Consider the following 26,944-nt stretch of genomic DNA (forward strand, 5'->3'; position numbering starts at 1 on the left):
TTTTCCCTTAGTGCTCCTTTTAATGATTTTATTAGTATGGTCACAAGTTTGATGTCTACAGTACATTGATAATGTAGCTAGATACAAACATCTTAAATAAGTAAATTACATAAGTGTGTCAAGTTTTAAAATGTCTACTCCGAGTGATCATGCATTTCCCATGCATTTGCATCTGCACCCCCAAATTACACAATACAATCTGTGCTTATCTTCACTGGGTCTTGAAGCGTGCCTCTTCTAAGTCAGGGCAGGAGTGTTGTGCCTTTTTGCAAGCCCAGACTTTGAAGGGCATCAATTTTGAACTCAGGCATTCCATGGAGCACGGTGGCTACACTGGGTTTTGCTTTGGTTCAGGTGAAAACCCAGTTACGACTGACCGTTGCTTGTGTGAGCCACCTGACCCCTCAAGGGCTTGGCTTACTGATGTCCCTGCGTGAGGCCCACAGACAGTTTCTGTAAGTGTTTCCTCCCTGCGGGGGAGTCTAGAATCCAGGTGCGCAGTCTTCCAACATGCTGTCAGTGATATAGCTGGAGCCAAGATGAGACTCGTAATAACTTTTTTCATCAAAAGTATTAACAGTCCAACCAACAACCTGAATGCCTTTAGCTGACCACTTCTTCACGTAGTCCCTGGAGAAAGAGGAAAAATCCACCATTAGAATAATGCCAACTGTCCCAGAAATCTCTAATGGTCTCTGAGTATGATATTCACTGAGGACGAACAGCACCCAGGAGGAGCCTCTTAACCGGCCTCTGCACTGCAGCCAGACTGTTCCAAGCCCAGCATGAGCCTCCCCCACACTGCCGCAGCTTTAAACACTTCAGCCGCCTCCTAAAAACAATCCCTTGCTGCCACGTGCCCCCACTGGAGGCTGCAAGCAGTGGCCTAGCCCCACCTGTTTCTTTGGCCTCATCTTACGCCACATGCCCTTTTTCTTTTCTGTGCTGTATTCTTTTCTGTGTGTGAATGGATTTTTCGTGCAATTCCATGCAAGAAACAGGCTCTTTCTTGCTACAACACTTTGGCACGTGTTTTCCCCTCTGACTTGGATCTCGACCCCTACCCTCCTCAATTCCCTTCAGATCTTAGTTTAGTTGTTTAGCTGTTACTTCCGTGGGGATGTTTTCCCTGATTCCTTTACTAGGAGAAATTAATACACATGCACTCTTCTCTCCTATATAGCATTTATTTTAGCTGTTATTTAATATTTATTGGATCACTTTTTGATTAGCATCGCTCTCTTCCTCTTGACTATAAACTCCATGAAGGCAGGCCATGGCTTCCTTTTTTTCACCATGGCCATCATCAGCTTCTTAATACAGAACCTTGTAATACCATAGGCATATACCAAATATCTACTGAACTGAGTGCATGCATGCCTGAAATAATATAAAACCTAAAAACTATAACCACCTGAAATACATAGCCATAAAATTGCCAAAACAGATTCAGAGAATGCTAACAGTTTAGGGAATGGAAAGTTTCTCAGAAGCAATGGAGTGGAGCCTGCAGGAAAGGTAGGATAGATGAGGCCGGCGCCCACAAGACGTCTTCCCTGGATCCTGTGTTGGTTTTTAAAGGAAGCCAGTCACAAGGAAATAAAATTTCTCTGTTTCTGTTGTCACAGTTTGACACTATTTCTTTAAAATGCACTAAAAAACAAGAATAATTGATCAGTATCTTTTGGAGACTGTGAAATAGGCTTGAACTCTTCCCACCTAAGTAGCATTCTAAATTAATAAAGGCATGGACGGCTCTGTGGGTGGGAACCAATGCAGGTGTCCACTGTTAATCCTCCTTTTCCAAGAAGAACATTCAGGAAATGTGTCAGGAGAAGATAAAATCTTCCAACTTACGGGGATATAAAATCCTTTTGTGCGAGGAAAGCTGAAACTCCACACAGATACCACAAGATATTATGCATACTCCAATCGAGCAAAATGTCCAATGCCACAAACATGGATTGTTTCCAGAAAGTATCAAAGCGTGGTTTCCCATCTCCTGTGCGGCTAAGGCTCCAAGGTCTATGAATTAAAGCTGTTACTACATTCTGATCTGTTTGTCTCATCTGAAAAGAAATTTGGAAAAAGAAAGCCATAATCACATCTTAACTCTAATACCTCTCATTTGCTCTTTAGATTTAGCCAATGTACTCATTCTGAACGAGAAGGTCATAGGTGGTATGCTGCCCCATGTCTACTAAATACTCTATCATACATCCTTTGAAAAAATAATGTGTTAGATGTAAAGATGTAAATATACAGTATAAACAAGAACACTTCCTCCACAATCCTGAAAGAACTGCAATCCTATCTTTAAAATGAGAACATTATAATTTCAGGGTCAAATTTTAACAAAGTCACAAAGAGTAACTTTTAATTGGATATGGATTTAAATTATGGCTAGAGATAATTAGAATGCAATTAGGATGAAACCATGACCATTTTAAGAGAGGCTGGTTAGCTTTTGATCCTTTTTAGAGAAAATGGCTAAAAAAAGGTGTGGGGGTGGGGAAACGGGCTGAGAGAAGTGAGAAGAGAGAAGTGGGGGCAGGATGAAGACAAAGCGATGGAGAGACGGGATGCGGATGGGATTCTTTCAATCTGTGCTCTATGCTGCTCTGGAAAATGTATTACACATTTTAAAGGTCTGTGGTTAAGGAAGTCTGGGAAACACTGATTCAAATGTCTAAAAGCCCCATTACACTATTCATCTCAATGACACTTTATATCTCAGTAGGCTCCACCCTTACTGTAAAATTTTAAATATATGCTATGTTGGCCATTGCTGAGGAACCAACTCATTGTTTTGGAAACTGGTGAACAAAAGGCAAAATTAAGCATTTATTTGCTACTGAGTAGCTAAATCATAGATGAGAGTTCCTTTCTACAGAAGAATTCTACCTAGCTAATGTGCTTAGTTGCTCAGCCGTGTCTGACTCTTTGCAACCCTATGGACTGTATGTAGCCCGCCAGGCTCCTCTGTCCATGGGGATTCTCCAGGCAAGAATACTGAAGTGGGTTACCATGCCCTCTTCCAGGGGATCTTCACAATCCAGGGATTGAACCCAGGTCTTCCGCATTGCAGGCACCACCAGGGAAGCCCATGAATACTGGAGTGGGTAGTCTATCCATTCTCCAGGGGATCTTCCCGACACAGGAATCAAACTGGGGTCTCTTGCATTGCAGGCAGATTCTTTACCAGCTGAGCTAACAGGGAAGCCCCTAATCTAGCTAATACATGAAGAATAAATGACAAACTTAAAATATTGATATTTTACAACTGCTAGTAAATTGCCACAACTGGACACTGGCATCAACAGCAGCTGCTGACAACACAAGTCAGCAAGACATTATGTACCTCCTGATGGAAAAAGACCCTCACTTAAGAAATTACCTTGCCAAGAATAATTAAACCTAATCTGATTTATAGCTGTCACTACCAACTTATAGGAAATATACAGAGGAGACAATGTGTTCAATTGTATCATGGCATAATTAGCAAAATCCAGACTTTGGTAAATAAACTTTACAAAACAGTTTGGTTTCTTCAATAAATATATCACAAGGTGAGGGGGACAAAATTTACAGGTTTTAAGATTTAAATTCTAACATGAAGTTCTTATTTGGGTCCTGACTCAAATGAATAATTTGTTAAAAAAAAAAAAAAAAAACCCAAAACCAAAAACTATGATATTTGTGAGACAAATGAAAGTTTATACATTGGATATTTGATTGTCTTAAGGACTTCCTGTTAGGTTTTAGATGGGATAATGATATTGTGATTATGTTTTTTAAAGATACTTAATGCAATTTTTATGGATGAAATGTCTGGAATCTGCTTCCAAATAACACTGGGGATAAATGGGATTATGGATGAAATAAGGATTATTGTTAAAGTTAGGAGGGCTGCTCTACTATCTACATATTTCAAATTAAGGCATATTTAAAATTGTCTAAGTAAGACTTATTTTTTAAAAAGGTCTGTTCTGCTGTTACTTAGTAAGATGCAGAGATATATAATTCTTTCTGTTCTGAGAATGCTTATCAAAGTAATCTGAATGAGTTATAAACATAAAAGGAGGAGCTAAAAAGGAATCAAGGTACTTTAAAACGGGGTCCAAGTACCCTCCCCTTCCCAAATTTTTGTTAATTTAAAAGAGTGGTCTCTTTAATTGATTCAGTTCAGTTTGATAGGCATCTATCTTATGCTTATTTAGTCCATTGCTATTATCACCACCAACTAACATAATATTACAGACAACAAAAACCCAGAATTTTACCTTATAGATAACTTCTGGCAAGAAAGAGCAGACGATACTATTATTGTATAGTTTAGGAAATTCCATATATACTTTCTTTAGAGCATCAGTAGCCTGTAAAACAGAGAGATTCATGTATTTAAAATCTATTAAAATGCAGTCCCAGACAGTAACTACTGTATTATTAAGTACAACTCTATTAACTACATCAGAAGTGTACTAATATATGGGGATATTCAAAGGAGTACTGGATGCATTTTAAACTCATACCAGCAGACGAGTAAGCAGCTGGGGTACTGCTGCTTTACTATTTTGCTGAGAGGCTCACCTCCTTCTGTCATACTTTGGAAAAATACGGCATATTACAGGCCAGTGGAGGCTGCAAGCAAAAATTTAAAGTCTTCTCCTTATATCCCAGTTTAGCCACTAGAAAAGGTCCTTTTATCCCTACAACTCTTATCACTCTTTGCCTTTCCTAGCTCAAGCAGGAGTCAACCAGTCTGGGAAATAGAAAGGATAGATTTTCGCAGTCTAGAGAGAGAGGAAATGTCACCCATCACCAACATGGAGGGGGAAGCAATGGGACAGGGAGAAACTGGGGAGAGCTGGAAGTCTCCCAACTCTTCCCAGGAAGAGCAGAAGTTTCTTTTTGTAGCAGTCCAGCTACTAAATGAAAAGAAATGACACAATTAAGATACTGGCATTGTGTAACCTTTACTGAATTAAGAGGTCTGGCCATGGAACAACAGTAGCAGCTAACAACAGAGGTGTCCAGATGTTAAGTGGACTGTAACGTTGTTACATCATAATTCTTGAAATACCCCTAATTTTTGGAAAATCACATTTAACCTACAACCAAATATAAGCAATGAAATGCAATACAAAAAATAAGAAAGAAATTATTCATGTCATGCTTCCCTTCACTAATATCACAAAGTATGTGCTAGAAAGTCGAAGTCATTTTCAACCAACACGCACTGTGTGTGATGTTTCATCCAGATTCTTTATCGAATTCTCACAATGACCTTACACGGTCATTTCTTATGTTGTTCCCTCTTTGCCCACAAGGAAACCGAACCTAATCAAGGTTAACATCACACTGTAGTCAGTGACAGTTTAGTCATGACCTCCAGCGCCTGTGATCTTGCTCCTGTACTGCATCTCCAACTTGCCGCTGACACCTGTTTCTTTACATTCCCACCTTGGTGAATTAGGTCACTATGTTCTATCCAAAGCTGCCCAAACCATCTGTGAATACCCAACCAGAAAGCTCAAATAGCAATACCTGGATTGAAAAACAAATTTTCTCCTCCTCCCTCACCCCTCCTTATTCTAAGAAAATAAGCAAGAAGGTCAGTACATTGTGGGTGAAACATAGGGCCTATCAGGGATTCCAAACGTGGGCCATATCATCAATAAAACCTAAGGTGCCCATTGAAAATAAATGTCCCCCCCGCCCCCCGCCAAAAAAAACCCCCATATTCCTTGAGCCCACGACTTGAACCACTTTTAGGATTTAATCTCTGAATGGGGTGGCCTAGGAATTTCTATTTTCAATATGTATTCCTGGTGACTCTGATGCAGACTGACCGAAAAGGCTAGATATAGAGAACCATCAGTTTACCAGAATAATAAATTAACCAGAGCACCCTTCTCCTCTTTACTCAAAAATGGGAGTTTATTGTACTTAAGTTAGAGGTTCATATTTCAGGTTTTAACAATTGTTTTCAATTTTAAATAAAAATTTTTTTCAACACCTTTTATTTTTAATAAAAGTTTGTATCATTAGAACTCTCCAGGATTTCACAGGCAAGGATACTGGAGTGGGTTACCATTTCCTTCTTCAGGGGATCTTCCTGACCCAGGGATCAAACCTGTGTCTCCTGCTTTGGCAGGTGGGTTCTTTACCTCTGAGCCACCTGGGAAGCCCCTAGCTGGTCATCAGTTCAGCTGAGTCGCTCAGTCGTGTCCGGCTCTTTGCGACCCCATGAATCACAGCACGCCAGGCCTCCCTGTCCATCACCAACTCCTGGAGTTTACTCAAACTCATGTCCAACGAGTCGGTGATGCCATCCAGCCATCTCATCCTCTGTCATCCCCTTCTCTTCCTGCCCCCAATCCCTCCCAGCATCAGGGTCTTTTCCAATGAGTCAACTCTTCGCATGAGGTGGCCAAAGTATTGGAGTTTCAGCTTCAGCATCAGTCCTTCCAATGATCATAATTCTGACCGGGGGAAAATACCCCAGTTGTATAAATACAGAAAAATGTATTTGTACTTGAAAAGTTAAGAGAAAAAACATAATATGAACTGTATTTTCCCATTGATTTCCACTGCAATAATGTGTTTTTATGTATAAAAGTATATGTTCTAAAAGTTATGCAAAATCTTATTTGAAATGTAATACCATACTTTTAAAAAATTATAGTAAATAAAAGTATAACTATTCAAGTCATAGAATAAAAAAACTATATGTAAGGGGGACTTGTCTGGTGGTCCAGAGGTTAAGACTGCCTGTCAATGCAGGGGACACAGTCCACCATCTTCCCTGGTCCAGGAAGATCCCACAGGCTACTGAGCAACTAAGCCTGTGCACCTAGAACCTGAGCTCTGCAACAAGAGAAGCCACTGCAGTGAGAAGTCCGAGTATCGCAATGAAGAGCAGCCCCTGGTCGCTACAACTAGAGAAAGCCTGTACACAGTAACGAAGACCCAGTACAGCCCATTAAAAAAAGAAAAAAAAAAAACTATACATAAGGGATGTAAATCATACAAAAGGGGCAAATCTTTGTAGAAGGTAAATATCCTCTTAGCTATAAGAAGCTTTAAATACAGGAGCTTTCTTTAAATTCAGTCCACAGCTCTCTACCTAAGACTCTTATCAGCTAGATCCAATCGGTCTCATGTTCAACTTCTGAAGTCCTTTTTATGAGGTTACTAGAGTGGTTTATTCAAGAAGTGCCTCTTTACTGTTTATTTAATATCTGTTGTGAATGTTTTATCCAAGTAAGAGAAACCTGACTCTTGTATTTCATGCTAGTTGTTGAATATTAGGAATTAAACAGTTCCATCAAAGTTTAAAAGGTTAAAAGAGTCCATGCTTTACTGCTTCCTTGAAGATGTGGATTTTTGCTTTGTAAACTTCCATTACGCAAATATAATTTGTAAAAATAATTTAAGAAGAAAATATAAATAAGAAAATATACAATTAATTTTGCAATAGCCTTGCAAATAAAGAGGTATTTTCAAAAGAGAAGCCTATGGAATAAATCGTACCTTAGATGCATGGCCCTTGACATCAAAGAAGATTGTGAGGTTATGGTTTAGGCACTCTGCAACGGCTTCTCTTAGGGTAGGGATCTTTTCATTAGGGAAATCATTCCTACAAGAGAGGGGAAAGGAATAGTACAATGTAGGAAAAAAGAAATGATAAAAATTAAATGAAACAGACATCTGACAAATGTCTCCCAACCAAAGGAGGAGTGTTTTCACCAACTTCCTTTCTCCAACCATCCCAAAGTCCAAGGACAATTTACTATATCTTCTTAAACCAAATTAAAGATATTCTAGGCCAAAGATCAGCAACAATAAAAATCATTTACTTTTTAGGCATTCACTGGATTTGTAATTAGTAACTTTAAAGGGCAGAGTATATGCTATCTTTGGAGAACTCAGAGACTTAATTTTAAGATTGTGACTTCCCCAATAGAGTCTTATGTAGGAGAAATCCCTAGCAATACATATACATCTGTTAACTATATTGTTGTACATTTAAGTGCAACTTTAAAAAATAATTTTCTAATACATAAATTTTTTAAAAAGAAAAGGAAAGTTAAGTGCCTGACACACAAGAAACCAGCTTTTCTCACATAATGAAATTTCAGTCTACATGATGTAACGTACGCTAATTGAACCACATTATTCCAGCATTAAGATCTTGGTTTTAAAAAAGATAAAAATAACTTATATAAGCATTTTTGCTTTAAGTGTTGCCTTTGAACTTTACATCTTAATAGCTACATCACTGTAATATGAACACCAGCCTTTCCCTCCCCTTTGGCACAGCAATGAAGTAACTGTAATAGTAGAGAACCATTTCAGCAGCCTTGACTCAGAAATTTCAAATGTTATCAATATCCTTTCTAAAGTATGACTTCCTTTGGCTGACTATTTCTTTCAGTTCCAAGGAAAAGAAAGTCCAAGTCATCTTGTGGGGAGGACTATAACTTAATCACTGGGTCAAATAAATTGATCAGAGAACTGTTGTAACATGAATTACAGTAAGAACACATTTTTCAGTATTACAAAGACAACAGGAGAGGGATTTAAATAGTCACATTACAAAGTATATTATTCAGTATACCAATACCAAGGTTTTTATATAGCTGTTAATGGTGGGATGGGCATGGGTTCTGTGGTCATACATGTTTCAGAAACACGAAATTAAAGGTAAGAATTGATTGACAGGGATACCCTGACAGATGTATCCTTAAGGGAAACATCTAAAGTATACAGTGTTTGATCTTATTTGATCATAGAACTATTTTCTTCTGGAACACCTTACAGAACTAGCTGTGACATACATACATACATACACACACACACACACATATACAAATTTATGACAGTACAAAGTAATTGCCACGTTAGAGTACTGTCTTGAGAATAATTCTGAATCAAATCTGGCCTCAGTGGGAAAAGATGAAAAACATCTTATTTCTGTTGTCCCTGGCATGTGCTTGTTACCTGGGAAACCTGTATACAGTAGAAAACAAAACAGAACAGAACAACTCTCCTGGAGCAGAATTAGAAGGTGAAAGACGCACTTAGGCGACAACACACCACTTACCTTAACCTGTGATTTGCTGCAGCATTAAGCTTCCTAATTTGTTCAAATGTCAAATCGCACAGCCGGCCGGTGCCATCAGTTGTCCTATCTACTGTGTTGTCGTGCATTATGACGGGGATCCCGTCAGAAGTGAACTCCAGGTCCAGTTCCACGCCTGCTGCTCCATTCTTAGCTGCCTTAACAAAAACACGGATGATTTTACTGTCGACTGGCCACAGATGTCATTTTGCAATCTAAGCACTCAAGATGACCATCAGGGCTGGCTGAGCAGACTGTTTCTTTTACTGATTCTATTCCCTTCCTATACCAAATAGCAACCAAATCTGTTTCTTTTTTTCATGGATGTTAAAGGAAAACAACAGAATGGGAAAGACTAGAGATCTCTTCAAGAAAATTAGAGATACCAAGGGAATATTTCATGCAAAGATGGGCTCGATAAAGGACAGAATGGTATGGACCTAACAGAAGCAAAAGATATTAAGAAAAGGTGGCAAGAATATACAGAACTGTACAAAAAAGATCTTCACGACCCAGATAATCACAATGGTGTGGTCACTCACCTAGAGCCAGACATCCTGGAATGTGAAGTCACTACGAAAGAAAGCATCACTACGAATAAAGCTAGTGGAGGTGATAGAATTCCAGTTGAGCTATTTCATATCCTGAAAGATGATGCTGTGAAAGTGCTACACTCAATATGTCAGCAAATTTGGAAAACTCAGCAGTGGCCACAGGACTGGAAAAGGTCAGTTTTCATTCCAATCCCAAAGAAAGGCAATGCCAAAGAATGCTCAAACTACCGCACAATTGCATTCATCTCACATGCTAGTAAAGTAATGCTCAAAATTCTCCAAGCTAGGCTTCAACAATACGTGAACCATGAACTTCCAGATGTTCAAGCTGGATTAAGAAAAGGCAGAGGAACCAGAGATCAAATTACCAACATCCACTGGATCATAGAAAAAGCAAGAGAGTTCCAGAAAAATGTCTATTTCTGCTTTATTGACTATGCCAAAGCCTTTGACTGTGTGGATCACAATACACTGTGGAAAATTCTGAAAGAGATGGGAGTACCAGACCACCTGACCTGCCTCTTGAAAAACCTATATGCAGGTCAGGAAGAAACAGTTAGAACTGGACATGGAACAGACTGGTTCCAAATAGGAAAAGGAGTATGTCAAGGCTGTATATTGTCACCCTGCTTATTTAACTTATATGTAGAGTACATCATGAGAAACGCCGGGCTGGAAGAAACAAGCTGGAATCAAGATTGCTGGGAGAAACATCAATAACCTCAGATATGCAGACGACACCGCCCTTATGGCAGAACGTGAAGAGGAACTAAATAGCCTCTTGATGAAAGGGAAAGAGGAGAGTGAAAAAGTTGGCTTAAAGCTCAACATTCAGAAAACTAAGATCATGGCACCTGGTCCCATCACTTCATGGCAAATAGATGGGGAAACAGTGGAAACAGTGTCAGACTTTATTTTTTTGGGCTCCAAAATCACTGCAGATGGTGATTGCAGCCATGAAATTAAATTAAATGCTTGCCCCTTGGGAGGAAAGTTATGACCAACCTAGACAGCATATTAAAAAGCAGAGACATTACTTTGCCAACAAAGGTCCGTCTAGTCAAGGCTATGGTTTTTCCAGTGGTCATGTATGGATGAGAGTTGGACTGTGAAGAAAGCTGAGCGCCGAAGAATTGATGCTTTTGAACTGTGGTGTTGGCAAAGACTCTTGAGAGTCCCTTGGACTGCAAGGAGATCCAACCAGACCATCCTAAAGGAGCTCAGTCCTGAGTGTTCATTGGAAGGACTGATGCTGAAGCTGAAACTCCAATACTCTGGTCACCTCATGCGAAGAGCTGACTCATTGGAAAAGACCCTGATGCTGGGAGGGATTGGGGGCAGGAGGAGAAGGGGACGACAGAGGATGAGATGGCTGGATGGCATCACCGACTCGATGGGCATGAGTTTGAGTAAACTCCGGGAGTTGGTGATTAACAGGGAGGCCTGGCGTGCTGTGATTCATGGGGTCGCAAAGAGTCGGACACGACTGAGCGACTCAACTGAACTGAACTGAACTGAACCTTACTTCAACTCAAGTAAGGTTAGGTGGTGCTAGTGGTAAAGAACCCGCCTGCCACGGCAGGAGACTTAAAAGACCAGTTCTCTGGGTCAGGAAGATCCCCTGTAGGAGGGCATGGCAACCCACTCCAGTATTCTTGGCTGAAGGCTCTCAAGGACAGAGAAGCCTGGCAGGCTACAGTCCATAGGGTCACAGAGTCGGACACGACTAAATGACTTAGTACGGCACAGAACAAGGTTAAAAACGCCAATGTAAGTAATTCCATAAAAACTTTGACTTCCCCACTTTTCTCATACTCAAGACTGGCAAATGGGAAGACTTTTGGAATTTGTTTTCTCTGGTTGCTTTAAATATATGGGCCATTAATGGCTTACAAATACTTAGTCAAATTTCACTGTCTACCCACACTCTTTGGTATAGACTCTCTGATGATCCCTCTGTGTTTGTTGATTAGTCGGCTACTGCAATAACTGGATGAGTCAGGTTTCTGTTGGTTTAACTCCATCCTCTAGAGCAGAAACACCAAGCTGCCTCAAGGAGACACTACATTCGTAAATGTGAGCAGCACTGGCTGTTGGCCAACAAGTTGGTGAGCCCAATAAGGCACAGAAGGATTTATCTAAAAATAGAACATGAACATAAAGTTTGAAGGGCCATGCTCCTTTGAGACACACTGTCCAACATTTGCTTCCTTAGCTTGAGACAATGAAGATATGAAATGTCCATTATGATAAAGACCTTAAACTTAAATTTTTGTAATTATGCAAAAACATGAAATAATTTTTTTAATTAGGCAAAAAAGACTTAATGGATATTAACATTTTGCCATATTTGCTTCAACCTCTTGCTGCCCTAAAACAATAATATGTATTATTTTCAGTCATTATTCTAACTGTTTTTAATATTAACTCATTTGATCATCACAACCCTTTAGGAGGTACTATTAATATGTTATTTAACTTATACACAGAGTACATCATGTGCAGTGCTGGGTTGGATGAAGCACAAACAGGAATCAAGATTGCCGGGAGAAATGTCAATAACCTCAGATATGCGGTGGAGAAGGCAATGGCACCCCACTCCAGTACTCTTGCCTGGAAAATCCCATGGACGGAGGAGCCTGGTAGGCTGCAGTCCATGGGGTTGCTAAGAGTCGGACACGACTGAGCGACTTCACTTTCATTTTTCACTTTCGTGCATTGGAGAAGGAAATGGCAACCCACTCCAGTATTCTTGCCTGGAGAATCCCAGGGACAGGGGAGCCTGGTGGGCTGCCATCTATGGGGTCGCACAGAGTTGGACACAACTGAAGTGACTTAGCAGCAGCAGCAGATATGCAGACGATACCACCCTTATGGCGTTAACTGAAGAGGAACTAAAGAACCTCTTCATGAAAGTGAAAGAGGAGAGTGAAAAAGCTGGCTTAAAACTCAACATTGAAGAAATTAAGATCATGGCATCCAGTCCCATCACTTCATGGCAAATAGATGGGGACACAATGGAAACAGTGACAGACTTTATTTTCTTGGGCTCCAAAATCACTGCAGATGGTTACTGCAGCCATGAGATTAAAAGATGCTTGCTCCCTGGAAGAAAAGCTATGACGAACATAGATAGCATATTAAAAAGCAGAGACGTTATTATGCTGACAAAGGTCTATATAGTCAAAGCCATGGTTTTTCCAGTAGTCATGTATGGATATGAGAGTTGGACCATTAAGAAAGGTAAGTGCTGAAAAAGTGATGCTTTTGAACTGTGGTGTTGGAGAAGACTCTTGAGAGTCCCCTGGACTGCAAGGAGATCCAACCAGTCCATCCTAAAGGAGATCAACCCTGCATATTCACTGGAAGGATTGATGCTGAAGCTGAAACTCCAATACTTTAGCCACCTGATGCAAAGAACTGACTCACTGGAAAAGACTCTGATGCTGGGAAAGATTGAAGGCAGGAGGAGAAGGGGACAATAGAGGATTAGATGGTTGGAGAGCATCACTGACTTGGTGGACATGAGTTTGCGCAAGCTCTGGGAATTGCTGATGGGCAAGGAAGTCTGGCATGCTGCAATCCGTGGGGTTGCAAAGAGTTGGACATGACTGAGCGACTGAACTGATTAACAGGCTCATTTTCAGATGAGGAAAACTGAGAGAGATTAAGAAACTTGTTCTGGGTTACACAAACAAGGATGTGGTACAGGCTGCACTTTGTTTCTTTTAAAAAAATATTTATTTATTTGACTCCACCAGGTCTTAGGTGTGACACGTGGTATCTTCATCTTCACTGTGGCAATGTTAACTCTTAGCTGTGAGGCATGTGGGATCTAGTTTCCTGACCAAGGATCGAACCTGAGCCCCCTGAATTGGGAGCATGGAGTCTTAACCACTGGACTACCAGCGAAGTCCTGAGGCTACACTCTTAACCACATGACCTTACTATCACATACAGATACAGCTAGATACAGCTAATCCCTACCCTTTTCTTCTCCAAAGGTAACTGCCATGTGGATGTGCATTATTTCCATATCAATCCCTTATAGGTCTTTATATATTTACTACACACTTAAGTATCAATAAAAATATATGACACTGCAGTAGTGCATAGTAGACATTCAATAAATATTCGCTATTGTTATTATGCTCGTTTTAATGACTTTAATTGTAGTAGTCAAATTTATTATGTCCTTTATAGGTGGAGATTTGTCTATTTTACTTAAATCCTTTCTTAACCTCACTTATAAAGATATATAACTGTATTTCTTTTTAGCTTCAAAGGTTGATTTTCACATATATTACTAAGATTTCCCACTCTAAAAATTCTAATCCCAACACTAACTGGCTATGTCATCTAATTACTTATATTACTCTGGACTGTTTCATCATTTTTATGATGATGCTTTTCAAAGGATCTTAAGAGTTGTTGTGAGAATTTAGAAATAATGCATGTAAATAACCAAGCTTGGTGCCTGGCTCAGAGACAGCACTCAATATAAGCTATTATGACTAGAAAAACACTTATGCCTTAGCAAAAAAGTCATTATTTAAGATGTAATGCTTACATCTACACTAATTAAAGGTACATCTTTTTATAAGAGTAAAAGTGTACCTTTTCTAAGTTAAAAATATTAATTATGCACTGGTAAAGCAACACTGGTTATATATTTTATAACATAAAACAAGATCACATTTCCAGTATTCACAGTGCAGCTCTCTCACTGTAACACAAATGTTAACCTCATTCTCTAAGGCTAGTAACTAGGTTCAATTATACTTTTATTCATTACGGCCATCTTTATTTGGGTACCACACAAAAAATAATAATGGTGGGAGAATAGGACAGTGTAGGATAGTAATAGATAAATAACCATATAATACAAATTCTTGTATTTTAGCAACAACAATTAGCAATAGACTAGTATAGCACAGTATAGTAATAGAAATCAGATCAGTGTTGCCTTAGGGCAGAGGCAGTAGAGGGTGACTCCAAAGAGAACACATAGGAACATTCTAGGGTGACGGAAATGAAGTGGTGGCTAGCCAGGTATATGTTTATCAAAACTCATCAAAGTGTATACCGAAATATACCTTTAATTGTATGTAAATTATACTTCGACAAAACTGATTTTAAAGTATCTGCTTTAATAAAGTCATTGTATCTATTTATTGACCATGCTGTGCGGCTTGTGGGAGCTTAGTTCTCCAACCTCCTGCATCGGAAGCCTGGAGTCTTAACCACTGGACTGTCTGGGAAGTTCCAAAGTCATTGTATTCATATGGCTTTTGAGATACTATTCACACACCACAAAATTAATCCATTTGAAGTATACAATTCAATTTTTTTAAACCGCATTTGCAATTGTGCAATCATCACCACAATGAATTTCCAAACTTCTTCATCACCCCCCTAAAAAAAACCCATACCCATTAGCAGTCAGTCCCTACTTCCCTCTCTGACCCTCCCAGTCCCTGGCAACTACAAATCTGCTTCTCTCTCTGTGGCTTCGCCTATTCTAGACATTTTCTAAAAACGGAATTATATAATATGCAATCTTCTGTGACTAGGTTCTTTTACTTAGCATACTGTTTTCAAGGTTCATTCATGTTATGCATGTATGAGGACTTCATTCCTTTTCCCTGCTAAATAATATCCCAGTGTGGATATAGCACATTTTATTTACCCTTTCATCAGCGGATGGACAGTTCTGTTGTTTCCATTTTTTTGCTATTATGAGTAATGCTGTGGGGTTGCAAAGAGTTGGACATGACTGAGCGACTGAACTGATTAACAGGCTCATTTTCAGATGAGGAAAACTGAGAGAGATTAAGAAACTTGTTCTGGGTTACACAAACAAGGATGTGGTAGAGGCTGCACTTTCTTTCTTCTAAAAAAATATTTATTTATTTGATTCCACCAGGTCTTAGGTGTGACACGTGGTATCTTCATCTTCACTGTGGCAATGTTAACTCTTTTTTTGGGGAACATTCTTGTATGATACACATTTTTACACGGTGCATGTTTTCAATTCCTTTGAATATATAACTAGGAGTGGAACCGCTGGTTCATATGGTAATTCTATACTTAACCTTTTGAGGAACTGCCAGACTAGTTTCCCATCATCAGTGTATGAAGGTTCCAATTTCTCCATAATCTTGTCAATACTACTTCTTGTCTTTTTGCTTATACCTGTCCTAGTGGGTATGACAGGGAAAGGTACACCCAACTAAATGCAGAGTTCCAGAGAATTGCAAGGAGAGACAAGAAGGCATTCTTCCATGAACAATGCAAAGAAATACAGGAAAACAACAGAAGGGGAAAGACTAGAGATTTCTTCAAGAAAACTGGAAAAATCAAAGGAATGTTTCATCCAAAGATGGGCACAATAAAGGACGGAAACAGTAAAGACCTAATAGAAGCAGAAGAGATCAAGAAGAAATGGAAAGACTACACAGAACTATACAAAAAAGATCGAATGACCCAGATAACCACGATGGTGTGGTCACTCACCTAGAGCCAGACATCCTAGAACATGAAGTCAAATGGGCCTGAGGAAGCACTGCTGCCAATAAAGCTCGTGGAGGTGATGGGATTCCAGCAGAGCTATTTAAAATCCTAAAAGATGGGAGCAGCAGCTGCGCAGCCCTGAGCGACTTTAAGATGTCACGGCACCCCCAGGCCCGGAGCTCCAGTTCCGCCACATCTTTGGCAAACCAGCCAGCAAGAACTGCTACGACTCTGTGCCCATTACCCGCAGCGTCCCAGACAATCATTTCTGTGCTGTGAACCCCCACTTCATCGCAGTCGTGACTTAGTGTACTGGTGGGGGTGCCTTCCTCGTCATCCCCTTGCACCGGACAGGAAAGCTGGACCCCCACTACCTGAAGGTCTGCGGGCACAGAGGGAATGTTTTAGATGTCAAATGGAACCCTTTCAATGATTGTGAGCTTGCCTCCTGTTCTGAAGATGCCATGATTAAAATCTGGGACATCCCCAAGCAGCTGCTGACCAAGAACCTCACAGCCTTCAGGAAGGAGCTAGTGGGCCACGCCCGCAGAGTGGGCCTGGTGGAGTGGCACCCCACGGCTGCCAACATCCTCTTCTGCTCTGGCTACGACTACGAGGTGATGATCTGGAACCTGGATTCAAAGGAGTCTGTAATCATGAGCCCGTGAAGACAATTAATTGTCACCAAGACGTGATCCTCTCCATGTCCTTCAACACTAACGGCAGCCTGCTGGCCAGTGCCTGTAAAGACTGCAAGATTCGGGTTCTGGACTCCTGAGCAGGGACCATCCTTCAGGAAGCCAATAGAAAGGCACCGGGCCAACAAAGCGCTGTTTCTGGGGAACCTGCTGAAGCTGCTGCCCACAGGCACATCCCGAGGGAGCAACCGGCAGATGGCCCTAGGGGACTAGGACGGCCTCTCTGTGCCTGTCACAGAGGTGGACCTCGACGGCCCCTCGGGCGTGCTGCTTCCCTCCTATGATGCGGACACCAACATGCTCTCCGTGGTGGGGAAGGGAGACAGGAACATCCACTGCTATGAGATCAGTGCCAACAAACTGCGCCTGAACCACCCGACGGAACACCGCTCCTATAATCCACAGCGGGGGGTCGGGGTAATGCCAAAGAGAGGTCTCGACGTGTCCTCCTGAGAGATCTTCCGTTTCTACAAGCTGATCACATCCAAAAGCCTCATCGTGCCCAGATCCATGATTGTACCCCAGCAGTCAGGATCCTACCAAGAGGACATCTACCTGCCCACGGCCAGTGCCCAGCCCTCTCTGACAGCCCAGGTGCCAAGCCACGGAGCCTGCAGCCTCTGCCCTCAAAGAGACCCCTCTCCGTCCCCACGGTTCCCACCTCATTTCTTCAACCAGACAGAAAGGCTGGTTGCAGAGGATGGCCGGAGGCCCTTCTCCCTGCTAGAGGAGAAGGCGCCAAGGTGGGCGGCAGAACACAGACTGGAGAAGAAAACCTGGCTCACAGATTGCTCTGACATCTTCGAATGCCCCCCACCAAAGGCAGAGAACGAGCTGCTGCAGACGTTCTATTGGCTTCAAGATGAGACCCAAAGGCTCTGGAAGCTGGTGACGCAGGATAAGGTCCAGGCCGAACAGCTGGAACTGGAGATCAGACACTTGTGGATGAGCTCACAGAGGCTCTGAGCAGAGTCCTCTGCCCTCCTCACCCTCAGGGACACCTGTCGGCTCCATGGGGAGGTCCAGAACCAAACCACAGGTCCTCTGAGAACACCCACTGTTTCTATATATACGTTTTTTTCACTAGAAATGAAACTCTTGGTCACTGAAAGATTCCAGTGGGATCTGCTGCCGATTTTCCATTTGCCTTCTTGAAACAATGGTGTCTGAACTGACTCTTTTTAGATGATACCTTGCCTTCGGCTGACTTGTTTTGAACGGTCCACGATAATTTCTCAAGGAAAACAATACTGTAGAAAGTTAGAGCTGGAAGGACCTAGGAGGTGAAGCTGCCTCTGGTTTTCAAGCTGTGGTTCATAACAAGGCGGGGTGGGGAAGGTTAAGCCATGAGGGTTGTTTTGTAATATTGGCTTCTATGGTATACATAACTCTGCTATTAAAAATTAGAAGTTTGCAAAGCAAATAAATAAAAAATCCTAAGAGATGATGCTATTAAAGTGCTGCACTCAATATGTCAGCAAATTTGGAAAACCCAGTAGTGGCCACAGGACTGGAAAAGGTCAGTTTTCAATACAATTCCAAAGAAAGGCAATGCCAAAGAATGTTCAAATTACCCTACAATTGCACTCATTTCACATGTTACAAGATTATGCTCAAAATCCTTCAAGCTGGGCTTCAGCAATATGTAAACAGAGAACTTCCAGATATACACCCTGGATTTAGAAAACGCAGAGGAACCAGAGGTCAAGTTGCCGATATCCGTTGGGTCATAGAAAAAGCAAGGGAATTCCAAAACCACATCTACTTCTGCTTCACTGACTACACTCAAGCCTTTGACTATGTGGATCACAACAAACTGGAAAATTCTTGAAGAGACGGGAATACCAGACCACCTTACCTGTCCCCTGAGAAATATGTATGCAGGTCAGGAAGCAACAGTTAGAACTGGACATGGAACAACAGACTGGTTCCAAATAGGAAAAGGAGTATGTCAAGGCTGTATATTGTCACCTTGCTTATTTAACTTATATGCAGAGCATATCATGAGAAATGCTGGGCTGGATGAAGCACAAGCTGGAATCAAGATTGCTGGGAGAAATATCAATAACCTTGGATATGCATATGACACCACCCTTATGGCAGAAAGCGAAGAGGAACTAAAGAGCTTCTTGATGAAAGTGAAAGGGGAGAGTGAAAAATCCGGCTTAAAACTCAGTATTAAAAACACTAAGATCATGGCATCTGGTCCCATCATTTCATGACAAATAGAAGGGGAAAAGGTAGCATCAGTGACACATTTCCTCTTCTTGAGCTCTAAAATCACTGAGGATGGTGACTGCAGACAGGAAGTTAGAAGACAATTGCTTCTTGGCAAGAAAGCTATGACAGACCCAGACAGTGTGTTAAAAAGCAAAGACATCACTTTGCCAACAAAGGTCCGTATAGTCAAGGCTATGGTCTTTCCAGTAGTCATGTACGGATGCGAGAGCTGGGTCATAAAGAAGGCAGAGCACCGAAGAATTGATGCTTTCAAACTGTGGTGTTGGAGAAGACACTTGAGTGTCCCTTGGACAGCAAGGAGATCAAACCAGTTGATCTTAAAGGAAATCAACCCTGAATACTCACTGAAGGAGATACTGAAGCTGAAACTCCAGTATTTTGGTCATCGGATGCAAACAGCTGACTCACTGAAAAAGACCCTGATGCTGGCAAAGATCGAAGGCAGAAGGAAAAAAGGGCAACAGAGGATGAGATGCTTGGATGGCATCACCGATTCAATGGCCATCAACTTGGGCAAACTCCAGATGGTGAGGGACAGAGAAGCCTGGTGTGCTGCAGTCCATAGGGTCACAAAGAGTTGGACACGACTTGGCGACTGAACGACAACAACAAAGGGAGTGTGAAGTAGTATTTCACTGTGGTTTTGATTTGCATTTTTCTGATGGCTGACGGTGATGATTATCTTTTCTGATGGGCTACTTGTACACCATAATTCTTCCAGTAAACGTCAATATTTATCGAGTGCCTGCTATGTATCAGTCACTGTTCTAAGTAGTGAAGAGACTGGTAAGCAATGAAGAAAAGGAACACGGATCTTACATTTTAGTGGGGAGAAAGAGATTATGAACATGTTACGTGTACAATGGTAGTGATAAAAGTTTGAAAAAGAAAATGGAGGGTAATGTGAACGTTAAGGCAGGTAGGAGACAAGGCAATCAGGGAAGGCCTGTTTAAGAATATGGTATCTGAGAACAAGACAGAAAGCCCAGAGATAAACCCACACAACTATAGACATCCCATCTTTGAGAAAGGAGGCGAGAACATACAATGGGGCAGAGAAAGTCTCTTCAGTAAGTGGTGCTGGGAAAACTAGACAGCTACATGCAAAAGAATGAAACTAGATAAATCAAAATGGATTAAAGACCTAAAGGTATGATCAGAAACCATAAAACTCACAGGCAAAAGATCCCATGACATAAATAACAGCACTATCTTCTATGACCCACCTTCTACAGTAATGGAAATAAAAACAAGAATAAACAGGTGGGACCTAGTTAAACTTAAAAGCTTTACACAGCAAAGGGAACTATAAACAAGGTGAAAAGACAATCCTCAGAATGAGAAAAAAATAAGAGTAAATGAAACAACTGACAAAGGATTAATTTCCAAAATAGACAAGCAGCTCATGCAACTCAATATCGGAAAAACAAACAACCCAATCAAAAATGGGCAAAGGACCTAAACAGACATTTCTCCAGAGAAGACGTACTGCTGGCAATTAAACACATGAAAAGATGCTGAACATCACTCATTATTAGAGAAATGCAAATCAAAAGTACAATGAGATATCACCTCCCATCGGTCAGGGACGGCCATCATCAAAAAAATCTACAAACAACAAATGCTGGAGGGGGTGTGGAGATAAGGCAACTAACTCTCTTGCACTATTGGTGGGAAATGTAAACTGATACAGCCAAAATGGAAGACAGTATGGAGATTCCATAAAAAAGTAGGAATAAAGCTATTATACGACCCAATAATCCCACTACTGGGCCTATACCCTGAGAAAACCATAACTGAAAAAAAAAAACACATGTACCCCAAAGTTCACTGCAGTACTATTTACTAGGAGTACTAGGACACAGGAGCAACCTAGATGTCCTCTCACAGATGAATGGATAAAGCAGCTGTGGTAGATATATACAACGGACTACTACTCAGCCATAAAAGGAAAGATCTGAGTCAGTGCTAATGAGATGGATGAACCTAAAGCCTATTTTACAGGATGAATCTGCTATAGAAACTGTGGTGGTGGAAAGAGACGAGCGGCACTTGGAGATGCAGAACAGCAGGGTTTATTCAGCACCCGTGCGGGCTCAGCGGAGTCACCTCCAGACTCCCCCACCCACCCTGCTCTCCCCAACCCCGGGCTCCACCCCAGGCAGAAGCAATGGGCAAGCAAGATTACAGAGGTGGTGAGCAAAAGCTGTTTAAGCAAGATAACAGGCAGAAGGCAGAAAGTTGTTATTCTCGATGGGGGTTGGTATTCCAGTTGAGGGTTCCCGCCTCAAACCAAGTCAGAAAGAGAAAAGCAAATATCATATATTAGTACATGTATGTGGAAACTAGAAAAATGGTACAGATGAACCTATTTGCAGGGCAAAAATGGAGACGCAGACATAGAGAAGAGACTTATGGATACTCTGGGTGGTGGGGGGAAGGAAGAGGGTGGGATGAATGGAGAGAGTAGCATGGAAATATATACACTAGCACATGTAAAATAGATAGCCAACGGGAATTTGCTATATGACTCAGGGAACTCCAACCAGGGCTGTGTGACAACCTAGAGGGGTGGGGTGGGATGGGATGGGAGGTGGAAGGGATGTTCAACAGGGAGGGGACATGTGTATACCTACGGTTGATTCATGTTGATGTATGGCAGAAACTCACACAATATTGTAAAGCAATTATCCTTCAATTAAAAATAGATAAATCAAGAAAAAAAAGAATATGACATCTGAGCTGAGACTTTAGTGATAAAAGGGAGTCAACAAAACAAAGATCCAGGAGAAAAGTTTTCTAAGTAAAAGAAATAGCCAGTGTGATACAAACGCCACAAAGTAGAAAGAAGCCATAAAGTACCGACTGCCTACAGGGATCTATTCCTTTTCTTCTTCCCTGCTGGTAGAGAGCTCCTTTTGCCTGTGTTCAGTTCTCTCCTGTGCTGTAAGCGGACTATTACCAATCCCTCCTCGGGTGTGTGCGTGCATGTGGGAGACAGAAAGACTGACAGAGAGTGACTGACTCCTGCCAAGACTTATGGAAGAGGGAGTGGAGTCTTTTCTTGAGGTCAGATGCTGATACATAAGAATATGAGGCCTGGGGTTGCAATGGTCACCTGGCAACTATCAATACAATGAGGGCTATCAATATAGTACAAATATGCTACAGGTGGCAGAGCAGACCAAGCTAGAAACCGAGTCCTCCACAATCACAAATCGCACAGCTGAATAAACCATCCGAGAAGTTACCTCTCCCAGACGTACCTCTTATGGAACAAAGTCCGCTTATTGTTTGAAATATTTGAAGTTAGATTTTCTATTGCTTCATCAATGATGCTTTTAGCTTCATCAATAAACACCCAAGGTAGTTTAACCAAAGAGAGCAGGGGCTTTGAGAAAGGTCCCAAATAGAAAGTTATTTTGATTTTACCTAAGTGCAATAGAAAAACAACTGGAGGGGTTTCAAAATTGGCAGGATTTAATCTGAATTATACTTTTAAAGCTGCACTCTGGTCCCTCTGTGGAGAGTGAACTGCAGGTTTAATTTCATGCTTCAGTCACTGGTTGTAATTGTGAATCTTTCTGGAATGCATTCATCTCACCTCTCTCAAGTTTCTCCTTCTCTAGCTATTCTATAACCTACCAGAAATTCTACCACTGTCAAAATGTCTTCCCTTAATTTTTACATAATGGAATGTTTAATATGAATTATGAGCTGCAAACAAGCACAGGGAGCAAGAATAAGACAAAAAACAAACTCTGAAGGGAATAAACTACATACTTTTTTTTGAAGTCAAGAGGGATGTCTTCTGCAGCTAAATTCTGTCGCGGCTAAACAGTTCACTGACAATGACCTCAAGCTAAATGACATCTCATTTCCTCTTAAAACCAGGAATCAGCTTGGAACGATGTTATTGAATCATAATTACATAAAGACACGTTCAACCTAAACACATAAGGTATGAATGGAATTTAGCTATAATTCCCTTGCAACACAATAGGATATGACACTCTATCCATGTATGTGTATTTTGCATACACATATCTCCACATTTAATATGGCTTCTATTTAGTTGACATCCTGGCCAAACCACGACATCCATTGGTAAATACTTATGAATACCTTCTGTGCTCAACTAACACTGAGTTATACTTTAAGGCATGGACATGAACTTGGGCAAACTCCGGGAGATGGTGAGGGACAGGGAAGGTAGTCCATGGGGTTGTGAAGAGTCAGCTATGACTTGGCAACTGAACAAAAACATACTTTAAGGCAACTTACATAAAGGTAAGTTGAAATGAAAGCCAGTAACAATGTTTTGTTTTTATAGTAATTATTCCTTTTCATGACAATTTTATCTCCTGTTATGTTTCTTCATCCAACCTTTCAGTTTGTTTAGAACAAGAAATACATTCTTCACTATCTTTAGTCTTATTTTTAAAATTGATTTCAATTGGAGAATAATTACTTTACAATATTGTGATGGTTTTTGCCATACATCAGCATGAACTGGCCACAGGTATACACGTGTCCCCTCCCTGCTGAACGCCCCTCCCACCTCACTCCCCACCTCATCCTTCCAGGTTGTTAGAGCTCTGGCTTTGGGTTCCCTGCATCATACATCAACTTCCCACTGGCTTTTTATTTCACATATGGCAATGTATATGTTTCAATGCTATTTTCGCAAATCATCCACCTTCTCCTTCTCCCACTGTGCCCGAAAGTCTGTCCTTTTTTTTTTTTTGCTTGTTTGTTTTTTTATTGTTTTATTTTGTTCCTCATGTTTTTAGAATTATTTTTAAGCAGAATGCTAGAAGAGCTGCTCTGTCTCCCTTCTGTCACAAAGAACTAAAGGGAAAGAAGCATAAAAGACATAACTTGGTTTATAAAGTTAGATGCCCTTCACCAAATTAAAACTGCCTTCTGACCCTCTTCCTTCTTCAGACTTAAAACTTTTTACCTTTACTTTGTCTTTAGATTCTTGGCCCAAAGAGCTAATATTTGTGGAAGTCTTATCTTGGGCCGAGCACTTTATGTAGACTACTTTACTGAATCACAACTGATTAGGCGGATATTAACATTATTCCCACTTTACCAATGAGGAAACTAAGGTCAGAGCTAGGATCAGAGTGAGGCAAGGTATGCTATGCTTGCTACATCCTACCGGTGACTCTGACTGGGACACAGAGCACTTAAGTAACTCGCTCACCACACAAAATTGTCTGTCCCTTAGCTGGACCAAGAAAGGTCAGTCCAAATTCAACATCCTGGAACATGAATATTCTAATCTACAACAAAGAGCACTGGGGCTTAGAATCAGAAGGTGATACCGCGCAGGGCCCTGCAGAGCTCGTGGGCACAAAGACTTATTTGTGTCCCCCCACTTCTTGTATTATAGGAAACAGCTTTCAGCCAGCCTCCATGACCTTCCCTGAGTTCCAAAGGGCAGAGTCAAGCAGTTGTTAATCAGGGAAGGGAGTGGATGTGAGACCAGGGAGAAATAGTCAAGAACAGTCTTGGGGCAAGGTCCTGTTTCCCTATCAACGGATAAACACAGCAATATCTTTGAGTTATTTTACAGGTACTAAAACCCCCTCCAGGTGGGTGAATTTATGATTAACGATGGTATGCTGCCCAGAAGCATGTAGATCCCAGACCAGTTGGACCTGAAGGTTGAAGATGTTGACTCCCACTTAGCTCACCACCAACCCATTAGAAGAATGTCCGTCCATGAGCTGATCATGCCCTCTTTGAAGAATTACTATAAAACTCGCTGTCTTCCCAAAGTGGGGACACATGGTTTTGAGGGCATTAGCCCACTGTGGCCCCCTTTCCTTGGCAAAGCAATAAAGCTATCTTTTTCTACTTCACCCAAAACTCTTGTCTCCGAGATTTGACTTGGCACCGGTGTACAGAGAAGCTGAGCTTACAGAATCAAACGCTGAATTTGAGAAAGAGCTGTGTGTGTTTGAGCCAGTATTCCTACCGACTCAACGTTAAAGTGTTTCAGAGAAATGAGAGGATCAGATATATTTTCACAGATGCAACAGTGCCCAGACAACTGGAAAGCTCTCTTACTAAGTAAGCTATCATTATGATGAAGTCTGGAGACTGCCAAGAGAGCCTTGTGAAAAGGGGAGGCAGAAATCATCAGGAGTCCTGCTGCCAGGGTTGTCTGACCATGGGGATCCTAATAAGGAGAGGATCTGGATACTTTGGAGGGCACATAAAGACAGCCCCTGTGAAAGTGATCCACTTAGAATATGTAAGCTAACCACTGACCAAGACTCTCCTTAACCAGGCCAGATTTCCTGCTTCATTCACACACCAACCTTTGTTTAGCCCCTTAAAGTCAGGCCATATACTATTCTGTTACCTAAGGATCCCAACATCATTCCCACCTCAGAACCTTTGCACTTGCTGTTTCCATTTCCTGGAGCACTCTCCCCCCAGATTAATGGGTGGCTCTTCATAATTACAGTTTCAGTTCAAAGGTCACTTTCCAACAGGATTTCTGTCTACAGTAGCATGACTTCTTCCTCTAGTCATTCCTTATTGCGTTAGCCTATTTCTTCATTGCACTCATTGCTCTCTTAGAAGTACCTCATTTATGTACTTGTTTAAGGCCTGTCTCCCCTACTCCAACGCCAAGCTCTGTGAAAGCAGGGACCCCTTCTGTCTTGGTCATGACTATCCTCAGCACTTGGCATATAGCAAATACACAGGTATTTGCAGTGTTCCATAAATACTTGGAAGTCAGGAGATTTTCCGGAATTCAGACGGATTGATGGTCACTTCAGTGTACTCTTTGTGGACGAATGGGGAATGCCAAGGCCATCACGAAAAGGCTGGGGAACCTTCGGAAAGGCAGGCAAAAGTCCAAGCTCCCAGGAGGGGCACAGGGGCGGGAGGGGTGCGGGACTCACCTGCCGAATGGCCGCCAGCGTGTTCTCGGGAGCGTCGTGGCTGCCTCCGCGGTGGGCGATGGCGGAAACGCGGTCCCGGGGCTTGAGCACCTGCATAGCCCTGCGGGAGGGCACCGGCTCAAAGCTGAAGAGGCGCAACAGGAGGTAGAGGCTGCCAGTGAAGAGGCAGGCATTGAAGGGACTGCGCGTCAGCAGCAGCAGCACCAGGAGCAGGAAGGAGAAGGGGCCCATGAGGCCCCCCTGATCCTCCCACAGCCACATGCCGGCGCCCGCACCGGCACGGATGGGAGGCCCGGACCCGCCGGGCTCCCAGGACAGGACACCGAGAAGCTAGGACGAGAGCCCAAAGCGCCGACTGCAGCCAGCACCCTTTGAGTGGACCAGCGCCGCACAATGGCGGCAGCCGCTACTTCCGGAGAAGGAGTCCGAGGCCCAGCCAATCAGGGCCGAGGATCTCCAGAGCTCGGGGCGGAGCCGCTGCCAAGGCAACGGAGGCGGGCTCAGGCTCCCGGCTGGCATTCCAAAGTGGCTTTGGGTTAATCTGCAGTCCGGACTTTTATCAAGGCTTTCAAACACTAGAAAGAAGGGGAGGGATATAAGAGCAGTCTTAAGGTCGTAAGACTAGAAAAGATCTTAATGACTCCATTTTGCCATCAAGAGACCTGCCCAGGGTTCCTCTGAAGGGGCACGACGCTTAGACTAGTTATTAGTTTAAGGTATGCAAACACCGGGTCTTCCCTTGTGACTCGGCTGGTAAAGAATCCGCCTGCAATGCGGCAGACCTGGGTTCCATCCCTGAGTTGGGAAGATCCCCTGGAGAAGGGAAAGGCTACCCACTCTGGCCTTGGAGAATTCCATGGACTGCATAGTCCATGGGGTCGC

At 42.0% G+C, this 26,944-nt stretch overlaps 1 protein-coding gene and 1 pseudogene across 1 annotated transcript; one reads left to right on the forward strand and one right to left on the reverse strand.

Moving 5' to 3' along the window:
* On the reverse strand, positions 1-26,485 carry GDE1 (glycerophosphodiester phosphodiesterase 1). Its single transcript, XM_043456209.1, has 6 exons — positions 26,063-26,485; positions 9,110-9,285; positions 7,537-7,642; positions 4,284-4,376; positions 1,858-2,069; positions 1-630 (listed from the first exon to the last, which is right to left on the reverse strand). The coding sequence occupies exons 1-6, from the start codon at positions 26,321-26,323 to the stop codon at positions 483-485; spliced, it is 996 nt and encodes a 331-aa protein (XP_043312144.1). The 5' UTR covers positions 26,324-26,485; the 3' UTR covers positions 1-482.
* On the forward strand, positions 16,348-17,858 carry LOC122433362 (annotated as a pseudogene).
* Positions 26,486-26,944: the final 459 nt, after the last annotated feature.

This window comes from Cervus canadensis, chromosome 32 (genome assembly GCF_019320065.1).
Source record: "Cervus canadensis isolate Bull #8, Minnesota chromosome 32, ASM1932006v1, whole genome shotgun sequence".
NCBI lineage: Eukaryota > Metazoa > Chordata > Mammalia > Artiodactyla > Cervidae > Cervus > Cervus canadensis.